General features: G+C 43.0%; 1 protein-coding gene and 1 long non-coding RNA gene across 2 annotated transcripts in view; one reads left to right on the top strand and one right to left on the bottom strand.

The window, feature by feature from the left end:
• col4a4 (collagen, type IV, alpha 4) overlaps nucleotides 1-19,487 on the bottom strand; it is a 42,276-nt gene extending 22,789 nt beyond the window's left edge. Inside the window, exons 1-20 of the mRNA XM_026366984.1 lie at nucleotides 19,412-19,487; nucleotides 17,146-17,270; nucleotides 16,407-16,449; nucleotides 10,820-10,891; nucleotides 5,093-5,227; nucleotides 4,800-4,961; nucleotides 4,520-4,588; nucleotides 3,915-3,950; nucleotides 3,680-3,742; nucleotides 3,527-3,562; nucleotides 3,373-3,414; nucleotides 3,123-3,203; nucleotides 2,351-2,395; nucleotides 2,147-2,209; nucleotides 1,928-1,972; nucleotides 1,678-1,731; nucleotides 1,447-1,507; nucleotides 1,169-1,273; nucleotides 888-1,043; nucleotides 693-782 (exon numbers count right to left, since the gene is read on the bottom strand). Of these exons, the coding sequence (XP_026222769.1) occupies nucleotides 693-782; nucleotides 888-1,043; nucleotides 1,169-1,273; nucleotides 1,447-1,507; nucleotides 1,678-1,731; nucleotides 1,928-1,972; nucleotides 2,147-2,209; nucleotides 2,351-2,395; nucleotides 3,123-3,203; nucleotides 3,373-3,414; nucleotides 3,527-3,562; nucleotides 3,680-3,742; nucleotides 3,915-3,950; nucleotides 4,520-4,588; nucleotides 4,800-4,961; nucleotides 5,093-5,227; nucleotides 10,820-10,891; nucleotides 16,407-16,449; nucleotides 17,146-17,192 (1,405 nt within the window). The 5' untranslated portion in view covers nucleotides 17,193-17,270; nucleotides 19,412-19,487. The remainder of the gene's footprint in view (nucleotides 1-692; nucleotides 783-887; nucleotides 1,044-1,168; nucleotides 1,274-1,446; nucleotides 1,508-1,677; nucleotides 1,732-1,927; nucleotides 1,973-2,146; nucleotides 2,210-2,350; nucleotides 2,396-3,122; nucleotides 3,204-3,372; nucleotides 3,415-3,526; nucleotides 3,563-3,679; nucleotides 3,743-3,914; nucleotides 3,951-4,519; nucleotides 4,589-4,799; nucleotides 4,962-5,092; nucleotides 5,228-10,819; nucleotides 10,892-16,406; nucleotides 16,450-17,145; nucleotides 17,271-19,411) is intronic.
• Nucleotides 3,359-4,900, top strand: LOC113166823. The gene is made up of 3 exons (XR_003299240.1): nucleotides 3,359-3,440; nucleotides 3,529-3,591; nucleotides 4,814-4,900. It is a non-coding gene; the product is annotated as an uncharacterized LOC113166823 (long non-coding RNA).
• Nucleotides 19,488-19,902: the final 415 nt, after the last annotated feature.

Below are 19,902 nucleotides of genomic sequence, written 5' to 3'. Positions count from 1 at the left end.
ATTTTTATTAGGTTTTTATGAATTACTCCTCTTGTGTTAGTTTTAGATATAAATAATTTAGGTAGTCAGGGAGCAGACACTGTCTCTATGGGGTTATGGTAGTTTTGGGGGGGTGACGGCTGTAAGGAAGCTGCAGAGAGGTGTGTAAGACTGCGTCTCTGCGTCCTGGGCTCCACTCTGACATGTCAGGGTTCAGGTCGTCTAATAAACTCTGTCATATTCCTAGAGAGTTGAGACGCACCATCTAAAGTGGGATGGATGCCGTCTCTTCTAATCAGCCCAGGTTTTCTCCAAAAAGTTTTCCAATTGTCTATGTAGCCCACGTTGTTAGCGGGACACCGCTAAAGGTGAGTTGATACACTGAAACCTACATCCTTACTCTGACATTAGCAACATATGACCAGATGACGTGGCTCATGTGTCCAGGTTCGAAGAACGTCTTGGTTCCTTCACCTCATCTGTTTTTGATTTGAAACCTTTTTATCATTCATGTATCATCCAGATGTCTGAGAGAGTCTTAGGGCATTCTGGTGATGCCTTCAAATAAACAAAACATTTGTGCTGATACCTGAGAAGCACAAACTGGACTAGAGCAAACCTTATATTCCACCACAGATATCTGGTATGTACTGGTTTTCTGTGGTCCAGAAAATACAAGCCAGTCAGTCAAAATGTCAACTGCAGATACTGACCTTTAAACCCTGGGAAACCCTGAGGCCCTGGAGATCCCTGTTGACCCTGCTGTCCAGAGTCTCCTGTGACCCCGGGAAGACAGTAACGACCTGGGGAGAAAAACAGCAGGATGACAAAATTAGGGGACTGTGGGAATAAGAAAAATGAATAAAAAGTTAAAGGCCACATGTGTCATAAACCAAGTTCTAAGGTACCTGGACTCCCTGGTTCTCCTTTAGGTCCTCTGAGTCCAGGGAGTCCTGGTTTTCCAGGTTCTCCAGGTGTGGGTTTGCCAGTATACACAACACCTGGATCTCCTCTGTCCCCTTTGAATCCTGGAACGCCACTTGAACCCACAACTCCTGCTGGACCTGAGGAGGAACCACAGAAAACATCTCATCACAGGCCACCTTAAACCATGGTGATAACATGGAATTTAGAAAATGTAAAAACATTTTCATCTTAACACTTACATTAATGTGCTGCAGGTACTTACCACGTATGGATCTACCAGGGGATCCTTGGAGGCCAGGTGTTCCCATCATACCCATGTCTCCATGTGGGCCACGCAGTCCAGGTGCTCCAGGGTCCCCAACGTCACCTTGTGCATGAAAGAAATTGAGCAACAAATAACAGGTGAGATGTTATCTTACAATGAGTAATAAGTTAGGCTAGACCTCCTTACGTTTACCCTGCCTTTGCCTTGACGCACCTGATGCGACAAGGCAGTGTATTGGATCCCGATAGCTGATCAATAAGTGTACTAATGGGTACCTGTGTGTGTGATGTCTGCATGTTGAGGAAGGCCTTTAGGACCTCGATCTCCCATGATGCCCTGGGACGGGAAAGAATCATCAAACATGTGTACGTGCACATATATAAACACATGCACGCACACAGAGGACCTTTTCTATCATAGGCTGGTGTCCTCAACAATGATCAGGTGTCTGTAGTTACCTGTCTGCGATTGGTCAGTGCTAATTACAAACAAACTAAATGACTGACCTTAGCACCTTCTTGTCCAATAAGACCTGGGAGACCTGGACTTCCTCGAATCCCCTGAAAACAACATAAAACACACCTCAATAAAACGGAGGCAGTCCTGCTTTCTCATTGGCTGAGAGATTTATTTTTGTTCACTTCCTGATTCCAGCAGACAGAATATGAAGAACAAAATCAATTCTGATCTCAAGCTGGATGAACTCAAAAAGACAAAAAAAGAAGCTGTAATATTATTTTCTCATGTGTTACTCACCTTGAATCCTTTCTGTCCAGGGACACCAGGCTGAGCAGGAAGGCCCTGAAACCATGCATTACATGATCAGAACGAGTTTAGGTTCAGTACTTCAGTCAGGATCCTCTGATTAACATGTGTTCAAAGGTTCCCAGACTCTAATTCAGCTCTACTTTATATTTATTTTGTGCACATTTGAACTCATCCAAACTGAATGCTAATGTGAAAATGATTCTTCACCCTCAGTCCAGGAAATCCCACAACTCCCTTCTTTCCTTTGATCCCTGGTGAAGCATCTATACCCTGAAACACACACAAGGGGATAGTACGTCAGCGCTCATAGTGATCCAAGCCTGATCAATAACTATAATGTTCTAATCTGATGAATCAAGAGAACAATTGCTCAACCTGTAGAAACCTGGTTTTCCATAAGCTTGAACTTACCGGCAGTCCCTGAAATCCACAGGCTCCTTTGATACCTAGAGAACCCTAAGGAACCAACAGAATCCAACATTAGAAGGAACACAGCAGGTCCAAGAACCAGCTACAGCAGAACTGAGAAGTGAGGCAATCGTCAATAAGTTTGAAAAGTATATTTCTCAAAACAAGATTGTGGTTAAAACAAGAATTTATCGTAATAAAGATTTAGGGACAGTGGGGAAATCTCAGTGTGAACCTGTCTGCAGATCTGTCTACTATTGGAAATGCACGGAGCATCATGAATAACGGTGACCAAAGACTGCTGAATGGGCAAATATCCCACTTTTAAAACTAAAAAGTTGTAGCCTATGTTCTCACACAATTAAAAATCATGATGTAACACAGTGGAATATGTGACTATGAAGCTTCTTTTTGCTGAATACAGTGACTTTTCTTCAGATCAATAAAAGTGAATTTTAACACAGATTTGAGTTTTTTAGGTTTTTTTTTTTTTTTGCAGAACTGCAGCAAAGTCACAGCAGACAGTTAAACTTAAGAAGAAATAAAAGGAGAAATGCAGGTGAACTACAATTAAAAATAAAATTAAACCTGCACGTAAACTACAATTATTTACACTTATATCATTATATCAGTAGAACCACAATAGAGCTAAATTGAAACTGCAGTAAAATAGAGCCATAACAATAGAGCCACAGTAGAACGACAGAACTGCTTCAGGAGAGCGGACGGAACAAAGCTACAATCAGATTGGCTGTAACAGAATGAAGCCGCCCACCTGGTCTCCTTTGACGTACAGCTCTTCTGGAGGATCAACAACCTCAAACGGCCCTGGGGGCCCCTGAGGGCCCTGCTCCCCCTGTGGATGTAACAGTACTACTATGACTACTGCCAGCACTGTTCAGAGTAGCAGTACTTCTGATTATGTGAAGTAGTAGTGAAGTACTACTGTTCAGTGACGTCACAACAGAAGGCACCTGTTGTGATGTCACTGAAGGGGACGTGGCCAGATGACAACCGTTACCTACCTCGTCTCCTTTGTCACCAATCAGAGATCGGCCTTTTTCTCCCTGAAACACAAACACGTCAACACCTGGTCAGTATTCACCTGCTTTTACAACAACAACATTACAGTACAGTCTGAATTCTGTAAATGTTCACTGAGTACTTCGTTACACGTACAGGTGGACCCCTGGGACCAGGCAGACCAGGAAGACCCTGCTCACATACAACAGATACATAAAAAGGTGCAAAGAGGAATGATCAGAGGCGAAAAACAACAAGAAATATTATTATTATTATTATCTGGTGTCTTTCTGCTTTCTTGTTACGCACGTTGTTCCCATCCAGTCCTGCAGGACCCGCAGGTCCCATTGGTCCAGGGAAACCGTTTTCACCCTGCAGACAGAATCAGAAACATCCTAAGTTAGCTCAGATCAGACAGAGTCACAAAAACCTGAACCACTTCAAGAGGGAGAGAATTTGTTGAACCAACACCACCTCCGATAGTACAGGAAAAAACATGTCCTGCTTCTATACGGCAGCAGCGACAGGTGGTTGTTCGACGCACCTGTTGTCCCTGAAGGCCACTGGGTCCGGCGTCTCCCTATCAGACACACACTGCCATTAGTCTTTGTCTGTTTTACACACTGACACAATCAGTACAACAATATTAGCATAAATATGTCATAATCTGGCATCTCCACAGTAACAATCTGCTCAGTGTCTTCAATAATATTTACTTGATTAATATTTAAACAGGAAACAGCTTTACTTTCTCCAAAGTCTCAGTCCAGTGAATCTCACCATCAACATGATCATAGTAACACGTCACTCATTTTTAAAAGAATAGACAGTTGCAGACATTGAACTATAACTGCAGTACTGGTGGTACTGTGTAGCAGAAACGAGTTCAAACCTTTTCACCTGAATTCAAACTGCCTCTACCTGCTGTCTGGTGATATCACATCACTCACCCAATAACTGTATTCATTCTGTATCAACTGTATTTGACGTGCTTGCTCAGTGGGGTTGTTGAGTTTTCTATATAATTCTGTGTACAGTTATATTTGTAAGGTGTTACAGTTATATACTGTAAAGTACCTTTAGATGACTTCTCTTTTGTGATTTGGTGCAAATAAAACTGAATTGAATTGACAGTAGAGATGTACTTACAGTTACTCCAGCATACTGTATATAGTACACTGATGGATCTCCTGGAAATCCCTTCGGTCCTGGAAATCCCTGCAGAACAAAACACAGTTTCCATAGTGATACATGCTTGACACCTACCAGAGTACCCTCTATTAGATACATTAGGTACACGCTACTGTTGGACAAACAAAGTACTACAACAAATGAAAGTGAGGAGTGAAAAAATGTTGTAAATGAACTTTAGAATCTTTTACTTTTTATTGTTCTTAAGATAAAAAACTTTCTGATTGGCATCTCTGACCCGTTCTCCATCAGGTCCTTGTTCTCCACCAGGTCCTTGATAGCCTTTTTGTCCTCTGGTCCCATTACATCCATCAAGACCTGGGAAACCAGGACCTCCAGCAGGACCTGGGTGACCTGGGATTCCTTCCAAACCCGGAAAACCAGGAACCCCGATAGAACCCTGAAACAATGAAATTCACAACGAGTGAGGGTCAGACAAACAAAAACCCAGTCTGTCCTTCGTTCTGCAGAATAAACCAGTAAGAGAACAAATAGAACCATTGTGTTTACAACAGAACCATGTTTATTCACCAAGTCTCCTTTCATCCCTGCAGCACCCATTGGCCCCTCATCTCCTCTTTGGCCCTTGTCCCCTGGAGGCCCCTGAGGGCCAGGGAACCCTGGAGGACCCTGAGGGCCCTGCTTGCCCAGAGGACCTGGAACACCCTGCAAGAAGAGGAGGAACTAATCAACTAGTCAAACTTCAAGAATGCTTAAAAGACATAAAGACCTGGATGTCCTCCAATTTCCTTCTCCTAAATCCAGACAAGACAGAGGTTATACTGTCACAGACACTATGTCTAATCACATTCTCACCCTTGATGACCTAGTATTGGCCTCAAGTAATACTGTAAGAAATCTCGGAGTTATCTTTGATCAGGATATCTCCTTCACTTCATACATCAAAGAAATCTCTAGAACTGCCTTTTTCCACCAGAGAAACATTAAAGTTAAAATTAGGAGCATCCTGTCCCAAAGTGATGCTGAAAAACTAGTCCATGCATTTGTTACTTCCAGACTGGACTATTGTAATTCATTATTAATAGTTTGTTCCAATAACTCATTAAAGAGCCTCCAGTTAATCCAAAATGCTGCAGCCAGAGTTCTGACTGGAATTAGTAAGAGAGATCATATTTCTCCTACGTTAGCTTCTCTCCATTGGCTCCCTGTTAAATCCAGAATTGAATTTAAAATTCTTCTCCTCACTTATAAATCCCTTAATAATCAGGCTCCATCTTATCTTAAAGACCTCATAGTTCCTTATCTTCCAAGCAGAACTCTCCGTTCTCAGACTGCAGGTTTACTTGTGGTTCCTAGAGTTTCCAAATGTAGAATGGGAGGCAGAGCCTTTAGCTACCAAGCCCCCCTCCTGTGGAACCAGCTCCCAGTTCAGGTTCGGGAGGCAGACACCCTCTCTACATTTAAGACTAGACTTAAAACGTTCCTTTTTTATAAAGCTTATAGTTAGAGATGGATCAGGTCACTCTGAACCATCTCTTAGTTATGCTGCTATAGCTTAGTCTACTGGGGGACCTCTACTGATAAACTGAGCTCCTCTCCTCTCTCCTTTCTCCTCTATCCATTCTAATTCTACCATTTCATGTCATTAACTTTGTGTCTTCTCTCTCCTGTAGTTGTGTTTCCTCCTCTCTGTCTCCCTCTCTCTGTAATTTTCTGCAGGTATCCTCAGCCTGGAGCTGTACATCTCCAGAATCCAGTTCATCTGCCAAATATTCTTGCTGCTTGTTGTTTTTGTTGCCTGCTGTTCTTTTCTCTCTTCTCTTTTCCACTCCCCCCAACCGGTCGAGGCAGATGGCCGCCCACTATGAGCCTGGTTCTGCTGGAGGTTTCTTCCTCTAAAGGGAGTTTTTCCTCTCCGCTGTTGCCTAAAGCTTGCTCAAATGGGATTGTTGGGTTTTCTCTATAATTTTTTGTATAATTATTTTCTGTAAGGTCTTAAACCTTAAACACTGTAAAGTGCCTTGAGATAACTTCTGTTGTAAATTGGCGCTATACAAATAAAACTGAATTGAATTGAATTGAAGCCTTTACAGGACAGAACAGGACTTTACAAATCTTTTTGGAACATTATAGGATAAAACCTCAAAACCTGGTTGAGCAAGTTAGAAACCTAACAAAAGCAGTTAGAACGCAGCACAACATGTTAGAAAATTACAGAAAGTGTTGGACTCTGGAACAACATGTTAGAAACTGTTAAAACCTGTTAGAATCTGACAGTTAAAACATGATAGAACATGTCTGAACCACCAGGAGTCTTCCTAGAGTGAGCCGCCCAGCCATAGTCAGCAATTGAGAGTGAAGGGCCTCAGTCAGGGAGGTGACCAAGAACCTGATGGTCACCCCGAAAGAGTTCCAGCATTTCTCTGTGGAGAGAAGAGAACCACCTCTCTCGGACGAACAACCATCTCTTCAGCACTCCACCGATCAGGCCTGAACGGTACAGTGGACAGATGGGAACCACTTCTAGTTAAAGTGAAGGACTCTCAGACCATGGGAAACAAGATTCTCTGGTCTGATGAAACAAAGATTAAACTCGCTGGCCTGAATTCTAAGCGTTATGTCTGGAGGAAACCAGGCACCACTCAGCACCTGACCAATACCATCCCTATAGTGAAGCATGGTGGAGGCAGCATCATGTTGTGGGGATGTTTTTCAGAGGCAGGAACTGGGAGTCTAGTCAGGATAAAGGATAAGATGAATGCAGCAACATACAGAGACATCTTTGATAAAAACCTGTTCCAGAGAACTGTGGACGTCAGACTGGGGCAACAGTTCATCTTTCAACAGGACAACGACCCTAAGCAAACAGCCAAGGTAGCAAAGGAGTGGCTACGGTACAACTCTGTGAATGACACTAAGCGGTCCAGCCAGAGTTCAGACTTGAACCCAACTGAACATCTCTGGAGAGATCTGAACACATCTTTGCACCGATGCTCCCCATCCAACCTGATGGAGCTTGAGAAGTTCTGTAAAGAAGAATGAGGGAAACTGCCCAAAAATAGGTGCTAAGTTTGTAGCATCATACTCAAAAAGAGTTGAGGCTGTAACTGGTGCTAAAGGTGGTTTAAAGAAGTACTGAGCAAAGACCGTGAATACCTAGAGTATGTACATGTGATTTTTGTTTTTTTTATTAATTTGTCCCCTTGTCATTATAGGGTATCGTTTGGAGGATTTTGAGGAAAATAATGAATTTAATGGAATAAGGCTGCAATGTAACAATGTGGGAACAAAGTACTTCCTGGATTCTTTGGATTAGAAACTGTTAACTCAAAAGAACCTATTACAACCTGACAGGACCTTTCAGAAAGTGTTTAAGCTTGATAAAACGTGTTGGAACTTAGTATGACACATTTCAGCTCAACGTCAGCACAAACTACAGAATGATCAGGAACAGTTTGAAGGAAGCACTGCTCTATCTGACCACAGGAGGGCAGTGTGACACGCCTACATAGGTGATAAGCTGGAAAGGAGGTGGCGTTCCACCAATTTAGATGAATATTGCCTAGCCTGGAAAGATAGTTTAATAATATTTTAAAAAGCCCTCCGTAAAGCTAGAACTTCATATTACTCCTCATTAATAGAGGTAAATAAGAACAACCCCAGGTTTCTTTTCAGCACTGTAGCCAGGCTGACAAAGAGTCATAGCTCTGTTGAGCCTAGTATTCCCTCAACTCTCAGCAGCAATGACTTCATGAATTTCTTTACAAATAAAATCATAATTATTAGAGAATAAATTGATCAGATCCTCCCTGAATACAGCATGGACTGTACAACAACTCTAGATTCATCTGCAAGACCACGCTTGTACTTAGACTGCTTCCTCCCCATAGATCATTCTGAATTAATTTCAGTAATTAATTCCTCTAAACCATCAACATGTCTTTTAGATCCCATCCCGACTGGGTAAGATGTCTTACCTTTGATCAGCACGTCCATATTAGATCAGATCAATCTATCTTTACAAATAGGCTACGTACCACAGGCTTTTAAGGTTGCTGTAGTCAAGCCCCTACTCAAAAAGCTATTTTCTCTCTTAAATCGTATCTATCAGATAGATTTCAGTTTGTACACGTTAATGATGAGTCTTCCATGCACAGCAAAGTCAGCTATGGAGTTCCACAGGGATCTGTGCTTGGACCGATTCTTTTCACTTTATATATGTCCCCCTTAGGCAATATTATTAGGAAACACTCTATAAATTTCCATTGTTATGCAGATGATACCCAGCTATACTTATCTATGAAACCAGGAGAAACTGATCAATTAGTCAAACTTCAAGCTGCTTAAAAGACATAAAGGCCTGGATGTCCTCCAACTTCCTTCTCCTAAATCCAGATCCTAAATCCAAGACAGATATTATTTAGTTTGGTCCTTAAAATCTCAGAGACACTATGTCTAATCACATTCTCACCCTTGATGACTTAGTACTGGCCTCAAGTAATACTGTAAGAAACCTCAGAGTTATCTTTGACCAGGATATCTCCTTCACTTCATACATCAAAAATATCTCTAGAACTGCCTTTTTCCACCTGAGCAATATGGTAAAATTAGGAGCATCCTGTCCCAACATCCTGTGTGTGATCATAATGAATAGAATCATTTTGTAATAAGTTATTAGTCTCTGTTTATACTGATATCTATGAGTTATAGCTGCTAAGATTTCTGCACACAGGAAATACCCGTTGAACAAACAACTCTCACACACTCTACTACTAACTACTACTTAGACTAGATAAACTACTTTAACACCAACGTTACAGTTTGTAATAAACCAGATGTTTATCCCCTTATACTGAGAGCTACTGATCAATCTGTGGTGAGATAAAATCAATACTGCTGATTTTTCAGTTGGGCTCTGGTACCCTGTGTGTGGATCAGTGGTGTGTAGTGTGAGGGTATTAATGTGTGTGTGTGTGTGTGTGTGATGAGATGTGACAGCTGTGATCTCTGTTAGGCCTTTCTCTGTCCTTCTTTCTCTGAAACCACTGAACTGTGAAATCACTGCGACAGACGCCTTCCCACAATCCCCACTGCCCGTCTGCTGCCCCCAGCTGTACAAACATACACACTGAAATACACACACACAGACTGGAGGTCAGTTTCTGTTTGTTGTCTGAACAACAGAGGCAGAAAAAGTCTTGATAAATGATGCAAAACACAAATTCAGACATCTGGAGCACACCCAGACTGCACACGGGAACATCTGGACCATGACCAGACTGCACACGGGAACATCTGGACCATCACCAGACGGCACATGGGAACATCTGGAGCACACCCAGACTGCACACGGAAACATCTGGACCATGACCAGACTGCACACGGGAACATCTGGACCATGACCAGACTGCACACGGGAACATCTGGACCATGACCAGACGGCACATGGGAACATCTGGAGCACACCCAGACTGCACACGGAAACATCTGGACCATGACCAGACTGCACACGGGAACATCTGGACCATGACCAGACTGCACACGGGAACATCTGGACCATGACCAGACGGATCATGGGAACATCTGGAGTACACCCAGACTGCACACGGAAACATCTGGACCATGACCAGACTGCACACGGGAACATCTGGACCATGACCAGACTGCACACGGGAACATCTGGACCATGACCAGACTGCACACGGGAACATCTGGACCATGACCAGACGGCACATGGGAACATCTGGAGCACACCCAGACTGCACACGGAAACATCTGGACCATGACCAGACTGCACACGGGAACATCTGGACCATGACCAGACTGCACACGGGAACATCTGCACCATGACCAGACTGCACACAGGACCAGGCTGCACACGGGAACATCTGGACCATGACCAGACTGCACACGGGACCAGACTGCACACGGGAACATCTGGAGCACACTCTCAACACTGTGACTAGTATCCATGTTACTAGTTCTCTTCTGTTAACATGATCTAAACGTTGTTTCTGGAAACAGAAGCTCAGGACTTAGGAAGGTGGAGGAGTGAGATGTGACATCATCCTGGTGTTTGTTTCTGTGAGAGGATCTGCTGACTCGCTTTATGGTAAACAGCTGCTAATTTACCTCCAACACATTCCTCAGCGTCACTCCTCCAGCTTTTGCAGTGTGTGTTTGCTGTGTGTGTCTTGAAGCGCTGTGGTTTTTAAACTGGCAGTAAACATGTGACAGATAATGTCATGCTGCAGCTGTGCTCTGATTGGCTGGTATGTGTATGGACGAGAGTCTCACCCTCGCTCCTTTGGCTGGGAAACACTGGCAGGTGGAGCAGTCCCGTCCGGCACACGGCTCCGTCAGTTCACCCTGGAAACAATGGCATCAGTATGACATCATATGACATCACTGCATTAACAACACCACAAAAACATTACATCACTTCAGTTCAGATCTTATAAATTATTCATGCAACACAATCTTTGACATCAGGATTGATTTTTTAAGAGGTTTGACCTGCTGTCAAACTTCAGACCTTTTACAAATCTTATGTTCACATTGTCTGCTGGTTCATCCAGCTGGTCCAAGATGACAGGTGCAACTACACGCGAGGTCAGGACCTACATCTTTACATGCAAACCACCTGGACTCACAGGTGAGCACCTGGTGACCTCCAGATGTTTCCACCAGAGGTTTTAGGTGCAAAGATACTTCTGCTCCTAAGAGATTAGGAGTAACAGACTCCATGTGACTCCCAGCTACATGTGGTCCTGTATTTTTAATATCACAAGGGGAAACTTCATGCTCATTCATGGTGACATTAAATAACACAGGTGTTCCAGTTCCAGTGCTGCTTGGACACCTCCCCGGCTTGTTTCACAGACCTCTGGTCGAGCTAGGCCGACTTCTCTGAAAAACTGAACCGAGTTTCTGGAGAGTCGGTCCTGCACACTGCTTTCTGTGGTCTTCACTGGGTCTCTAATACCTGAAAAAGGTCCTAAGGTCTTGGTTTAGATGGGTCTACTCTCCAGTTGGCTTGTTTTAGGAACAATTCAATTATTTTTTTCTGTTTTCTGTTCAACCTTTAACTTTAGCTCCTTCACAATTTCACACTCGGACACAGATGAGCCATTAAAGAGTATTTTGCTAATTTCCATTCATGATTTCTTACCATAAACACAATCAATCTATGATCAATGGTTTACTGATTAACTTTACCCCTGGAATCATTACTGTCATGAAGCTAAATCTTTTTATTCAGTCTGCTGTCGTGCCAGGGATGAGACTCATTGTGCTGTCCAAAGTAACGGATGGACAGACTGAGGGAGACTGGAGAGTGGGCGTCAATTACCAGGTGTGGTACCCTATGTGGTATATGTCTCAGATCCTGGACGACTGTTTTGGATTCTGTGCTGGTTCTGGAACACCTCTCAAGGATACTGTAGGGATGCTGGGAGTTTGTCCACCCACTTTGCATTTGTGCTTACCTAGGTTACCTTGTGGGGACTACAGCTTGAGTAACACAGATAAGATTCCACAAATGTATGTTTGGATGTTCTGACTCCAGCAGAGTGCATTTTGTGAATTTTGTCGCGTGATTTATTGTCTGTTTTCAGACAGGGAGGAATGTAAACAGTGCAGGGACCGACAAGCATCTCTGAGATTCTCAGGAAGCAGACAGCCGTGTGTGTGTGCGTTTATCAGATAGTGACAATCATGATTCATTTTTTCTGACCCACAAACTCTTTGAACCATTTGAATGAGGTCAGATATGAAGCAGCTTCTGTTTATCAGATAAGAATCAAACCATCTGAGCTTTAAACTGTGCTGCTGCCACTGATGCCAAAACTCACGTGTTGATGTTCACGTGTGTGTGTGTGTGTGTGTGTATGTAAGGATTTGTTTGTAACAACATTAAAGTGCTTTTAATAATCTAGGTCATACACCATCCAGCCACTAACCTAATAACACAGCAGGAAAATATCAAAACTTCAAAATGTCTTTTATCCAAACATTTACCACTGCTTTACCACAGGTACCATAGCTGAAGAAATGGAACATATGTGCAAACACTAGTACCCCCTCTTTTAATTTTGTTCTGCAGATCTTAATTTTAGGCAAATGTAGCCTAACATGTAGGCAATACTATGTACCTCTTTACTGCTTGCATTATATATTAAACTATTTCCAAACTATTTGGAGTTCAATGTTCAACAAGAAAAAGCCTTTGAGACTTTCCAATCTCAGACCCTCACTGAGCAGGATGAACGTTAAAGTCCGTGATAGCACTAGAAGAAGACTAAACAAGTATTTTTGCCAGGAGAAAGCCTGTTATGACCTTCACTTCATAAGCTCCAACTGGTCCAGAACTCAGCCGCTCGCATCACCACCAAAACCTCCACATCCGAACACATTACCCCTGTTCTACAACAACTCCACTGGCTTCCTGTCAAATATAGAATTGACTTTAAAATCCTTCTGTATGCCTTTAAGGCTATTCACAACCTCGCCCACCCATATCTGTCCGATCTGCTCCACATTGCCACCTCCTCTCGTTCACTCAGGTCTGCCATCCACCTCAATGTCCCCTCTGCCCGTCTTAGCACCATGGGGAGCAGAGCTTTCAGCCGTTCTGCCCCTACTCTTTGGAATTCACTACCACAGGACATCCGTAACACTGACTCTCTTCCTATCTTTAAATCCAAACTCAAAACCTACCTGTTCAAGATTGCCTATTCACTTTAATCTACTTTTGTACTTGTATAGTCTGTTTTTGATTTATTGTGTTGATTTATTGTTGATGTACAGTGTCCTTGAGTGTTTTGAAAGGCGCTTTAAATAAAATGTTTTATTATTATTATTATTATGCCTTATGCTTATTCCGTTGCCAGAAATGAACTGATACTGCCGGCATAGGGCCACAGTCATGCCAGCAGAAATAGCAGACTCAGCCCATATCAGACCGAGTCGGACTGTCGAAGCTAAACCAACTTTACCATTTATTATGAATAGGTTATAATATTTATTCCACAAAATAAGTTTAATTACTTTGTTAAAATTCTTCCCTGAAGCTATGAACGTGCACATTTTCTTGATTTCAAACCTTTTTGTTTTGTGGCATCCCCAGCTGAGAAAACACAGTCATGACTTTTGTGTCTTTATTATACAGAAAACAGGAAAGAGTTGACTTTTTCTCCTTATCTGTCTAATGTGGACGTTGTTATGAGACTGTATAGTGAGTTTGAGTCATAAAATAAAATAATGTGTGAATAACAACGCCAGTACACTGTATAATAAAAGATGTACTTCTTCATGTACTAGTCGACAAAGGTCTTAGTGAAGATAACAGCCCCAGTGTCGAAGATGCAATCATTAATACAATAACACAAAAAAACATGCTACTTTACAATCTCAACATCGGCCTGAATAATTTGCGATTAGATTATTTTCCAAAATCATTCAGGCTTAATAACTTAAACTGTATGTAAGTAGAAATGTAACTAGATTCAGATTTGTAAGATTCTAATCAGTGTCCCTCTTTAAATCCACTAAGATTTGATTACCGCTTTATTCTTTATTTTAGTTTTACCCTTCTATGTTGTCAATTTGTGAACAGGCACAGGCTAATAAAACATGTTCTGACTCACTGTAATTACTGTAAACTGGGTTAATAAGCTGTATAATAAAACTCGATTTTAGGTGATAGATAGTTGAAATCACTACATTTGGGGTTGATGAGGAGCTTCTGGGGTCTTGTGGGGGTCCATCAGACCCGGCAGGTAGAGTAGAGGACCTCTGTCAAAAAGGGACCCTCCTCGTGAATCCCACACTGAGGGTTGATAGACTGTTTTTTTCTGCGGGCCCCAGACAGTGAGTTTCCCAGCATGCAGCAGTGTTTGTGTAGCAGCCACATTCCTGAAGCGTTGTGTAAACGAGGTTATCACTCAGGCGTGGCTATCAGCACCAGGAATGTGGCTTTTGCTCTATCTTCCATCATGACTTTGTACTGACAGTCTGCAGTCACACCATCCTGCCTCCATCAGTCCTCAGTTTATCCTCCATCATTGCTCTACGTGCTGTCACTTCTCCGTCACACTAGCCTCCATCTTTACTCCAATTTCATTCACATGACCTCCCACTATCATGCATTAATCCTCGATCATTCCATCATCCCTCCATCTCAGACACCATGCTGCCACTGATTGGTTGAACAACCAACATCTCTTTGCCTGATGACGCTGCTGTTCACACACAGACTGAACCTGGTGAACTTAAGAGGATGGAGTCACTGAGGAGAAACCTCTCTACACCTCTGCAGGGCTGTGTCTGCATCATGTGTTCATCCTGTATCAGTTCACTATCATCCCTCCATCACTCACAGTTGTTCAGTTTAAATCACAATGAACCTGTGGTTCGAGGTCTAATCCCTGAGGGATGCCAGAGGAACACTTTCACCTCCACGTGCAGGTTGCTGCCACCAGAGTTTACCTGACAGACAGCATCTGATTTGCTCGTTAGGTCAAGCAAACATATCGACAAACGGCATTTGCTGAGCCAAAAGCATGATACCAGCACCAAATACAGGCACCAACACTGGACCCCAAATACCTCATGCTGTGAAGAAAAGAATCCAGTCGTTTTGTGTTTGCTTGGCTCTCAAACCTGTGATGTAACTTGTGATGACAATTTCACTTTATTTCTTTCCTTTTTCTTCCTTCATTGCTCCTTTTCTTTTTTGTCCTCCTCATTTGCCTCCATTCATCTTTTCTTTTTAAAATGTTGAATGCAATCGATGCCCTTCTGTCAGCGTGTCCCCTCTCCCACATAACTTCTTCAGAAGCTGCATTTTCTAGATGTGTTTTATAGTATTGTTCTGTCCTTTTTGACGCCTATCTACTCGTCTGGCATTCAGTGTTTCTGTGGGCATTAGAGACATTATTTCGTTTGAACCCACTTTTACAATTTGAAATGCCCAACCTTGAAAAGGCATCATTTCGGCCACATATCAGCTTCAACATCGTTTCTTGAGAAACTGTCTTTTCTTGTTGCAACTGATGTTTTAAAAATGTGATAAACTTACATAAAACAGATCAATATGTTTTTTTTGGTGTTTGTGCTGTAGTACACATACGTGACATTAAGAGACTAGCCCGACACATGTATGACTCTAGAAAGTTCACATAGTCAAGTACAGACGTGGACAGAATTGTTGGTGTAACCCTAAAAATTAATTAATGAAAATCTGACATTATAGAATAGAAAATGCAAAAACGTGCTGCCCAGTGTCAGAAAGCTTGGTCTTTGTCACAGGTCATAGTCCAACAGGATAATGCCCCAAAACACAGCAAAAAACACCAAGAATGGCTGAGAACAAATCATTGGACTATTCTGAAGTGGCCTCGAAATCACTTTGAACATCTGTGGAAAGAGCTGAAACATGCCGTCTGGAGAAGGCACCCTTCAAACCTGAGACAACTGGAGCAGTTTATTCATGAGGAGTGGACTAAAATAGTTTCAAGTTATCTCAGTGACCTTTGTGCGTTTTTCTTTCTTTAACGGAAGGTACCAACAACTTCGTCTACGTCCGTATGTGTGACAGATCTGTGTGATCAGCTTGTTTCTAGTCCACAGAAACACAGTTGCCACTGAGTCAGGTCTTTTTCTCTCATTTCTAATAAATGCACACGTTGCTGAAAGGGAAACTCTGTATTTTAAAGGACGCATCACCTGCATATTTCACCTATGATATTTGGATATTTCTGCAAAATATTACAGAAGCTAAAATGTTGCATGTTTTGGGGACTGGGACAAACAACATAGAAGCTAGTTAACTGGCTTAAACATGTAAAATCAGTGGGCTGGTCCTTTAATGAGATTAACTCACCCCAACAGCTGCTGGAGGAGCTGTCAGAATGATCAGGAGGCACCTGCAGGAGGAAACAGACAAGACATCAGCAAATCAGCAAGTTCTTTTGGGACCTGGACCCAAGGACTGCAGCTCTGACAATCAGCTGCAGTCACATGGTCCAGTGATGGATCAAGCTATGATCAAATCCTGACCAGACCTGCCCTCTACATGTGTTCAGTGTGTTCAGTAGACCTCTCCACAGTTGCTTCTCTCATTTTGCCAATGATACAACAACACTGAAGCTTTACGAGGCCTTTACACACGAGGAGACATTCAACAGTGCAATCGGAGGGGGGGGGGGCATTATGTCCATGCATGAGTCATAGTGACGAGCACAGCTCGGCACAAGATGGAGAACTGTTTTTACAGCAAATTACCACGTTCGTGGGGAGCAATATTATTATTTCTGTGTTCAGGACATTGACTACAGACAGACTGGAGGCCTCTGAACACTCTGTGGGTTGTTGACCACACACTGTTCTGGTTATTGAGGCGGTAACATTACTTTTATCTCTCGCCATGCACAGCCAAGAGTGAGAGACTCCTCCGAGTGAGTAACCAGCAGGGACAGACACAGGACGTCACTGAGTTAAAGCACAGTTTACTCCTGTCGTAGAAAATGACAGCTTGTCAGATTTAGATTTAATAAAGGAGGATTCTGGACTAGCTGAAAACGCTGTTTGTCCTCCACATTGGTTTTAGTTTCTTTATTTACCAGAGCCAGGTGTAGCTGCAGGGGGTGGAGCATAGCGTCAACAGCATGTTCTCCTCTGCTCAGTAGAAGTCTGCACCTCCAGCTGGTTCTCAGCCGACGAGGAAGCTTCGATGCTGGTTGTCGTCCTGCGGAGACACAATAGAGTTAATTTCAGCCCCAATCTGAACAAACATCAGATCATTGAAATCTACAGACACACAATGAAGAGGTGGAAGTCGTCTCAGACTAAACAGCTGTTGGCTCAACTTAATCTCATCGATCATTGAGCAGATCGGTTGAGTCATTAAGGTTTTCCAAGTTAAAATCTAAACTGAGGTTGAGAAAGGCAGTCGAGATATCGCAGTCCGGATGAGTCTGCTACCAGTTGTCCTCCTACATGGACACTTCCCAAAGCTCACGACCATAGATATAGATTCTGGATTGGAGACTGACTGGTAGACTTGGCTTCACCACATCGCTCCAGTACAGTTTCTCCATTACTGCAGATGCGACACCAGCCTGTCTCTCCGTCCATTTTATGATTAAAAACTCTTAACCTCTTTGGGACAGTAACTTCCTTCAGCCCAACTGAAGGAAGACAGGCATCTCAAGACAGCTCTCAAGACCTGTGGACCCCAAGTGGGCCTTCACTCTAAGATTCTGGGCTTGTTACTGTTTGTTTGTATGAGACAGGAGACACGAGTGCATCACTATAACATCAAATATTAATCTGGGATGGTTCATCTCTCTATTCGTTGTCTCCGCTCACACTCCATGTTGACAGTAGATTACTGTCCAGTTGTTGATGTAATATCAAGTAGATCTGTGGGGAAACAGCATTGAGCCCCTTTAGTTACTACATTCAAAACATAACTAAACTGTGTGAGAAGGGTTCAGTTGTTGTTTCATTCATTCACTGTTTTTATGTCTTTCCACAGCACTGTATAATGTGAAATTCTGTTCTTTGTCTTCAGCACGTCGTCTCCACGATGTGTGTCCAGCAGCAGGGTCTCGACCTTCACAAGGTGTCGATGCTGCTTGTACACCAGCATTTCTACTCTGTGGAATTACTGCAGAACATGTATTAAAGGTTTCTAATATAAGGCTTCAGCTTCACCGTAGTCACACTGAGCTACCACTCTACCACTTGGAGTCAAATGGGAACAGGAATCATTCTCGTCCACACTCAGTCCTACCAAAGCATCAAGGAAATCCTCTCCAACCCTTCTACCACTGTGTGGTACACATAAATCAGAGGCTGGGGCCCATGGTGCAGGCAGAACAGGATCAGCTGACCGACTCGCAAGACAGGAAAAACTGCCTGGTGCCAGAACCAGGAACAGGGTCCACCCTCTGCTCACTGCCTCTTCAGGAAAGTCTTGGTTCTTGGACCAATAGACACCTGACCAAAGTTTTCCCCAGTGCTCTCATACAACCTAAATCCAACACCACCCACTACAGCAACCCCCCCACTGGCCTGCCAGGCCTGTGTAATCTAGACTGTGGATTTGATGAAGCCTCATCTTAGCTTAACATACACACAGGAAACGTTCCAGTACCTGTAATAACAATGACGCCTGTAATAAAGTGGGAACCTGTCCTTTAGCAGCGGGCGTCTCTCCACGGCGTATGACGGCTACATCCTGCTCCCTGATTGGCTCCAAACTAATGTGATGTCATGAAGTCAGGTTTAAGGTGAGTTCACACAGCATTCTGCAGAATGAAGCTTCAACATAATTTAAAATACTTGTAGTGGAGTATTCTCTGATGCTGTGTACTTCACTACAGTATAATTCTAATAAACTTTAGTGAGTGTCGTACGAGGAGCCACGACAGTAACGAGCCTCACCTCACACCGCACAGTACTTTTACTTTGAATCCTTTGAATGTATTTTACTGACGATACTTTAGGTCAAATGAATACACTATTGTACCACACTGTTTTTACACTGTAGTAGTTTTACTTCAGAAAGATCTCAGTACTTGTACCAGTACCAAGTTACCAGAACAAAGAAAAAGTAACTTCATCACAGTGTAACTGTCTCAGCTGAATCTCTTTCCAACAGGAGTCTGCAGGATGGAGAACTGCAGTACAGCAGCTGAGTAAAAGTACTCCGTTACTTCTTCCTCATTACGTTAATTAACCTTCTGACGTCAGCCTCCAATTAGAGCTCATTTAGTGGCTAATTAACAGTCGACTGCTTCAAACCTCACACACAGGGAACAGGTGAGTCACACACACTCGCGCGCACACGCGCGCACTCGCACAGCCACAGGTGTTTCTTACCTGAAGGTCTCGCGCTCGTCGTGAAGCCTCACACAGTTTTCATGTCAGTGTGAAGTGTGGAGCAGCTCGGAGCAGCTCTCACACACTGAGCAGCTCAGGTAGCTGCGACACACACTTCCTGTGCCCAGCCCTTCAAAATAAAAGTACGGTTCAACTCCCTGCTGCAGCTTGTGCCTTTAAATAGTTGGACATGATACACAGATCAGGATACATAATGGAAGGAAGGACACGATCCTAATGCCACAAAACATAACAACATACGGATCTGAAAAATAGAACTGTGTCTGTAAAAATCTACTCAGATGTCAACTGTGAGATGTGAATTCACTGTTTCTATTTTCCTGTATTAACGTGTCTCTGAGCAGCTGTAACATCAAAAAGTGTCCTGTTCATCATCACTGTTCATCACTGTTCATCATCACTGTTCATCACTGTTCATCACTGTTCATCATCACTGTTCATCACTGTTCATCACTGTTCATCATCACTGT

Source organism: Anabas testudineus, chromosome 13, assembly GCF_900324465.2.
Source record: "Anabas testudineus chromosome 13, fAnaTes1.2, whole genome shotgun sequence".
Taxonomy (NCBI): domain Eukaryota; kingdom Metazoa; phylum Chordata; class Actinopteri; order Anabantiformes; family Anabantidae; genus Anabas; species Anabas testudineus.
The sequence above is the reverse complement of the archived record's forward strand: the minus strand, read 5'-3'. Positions and strand labels throughout refer to the sequence as shown.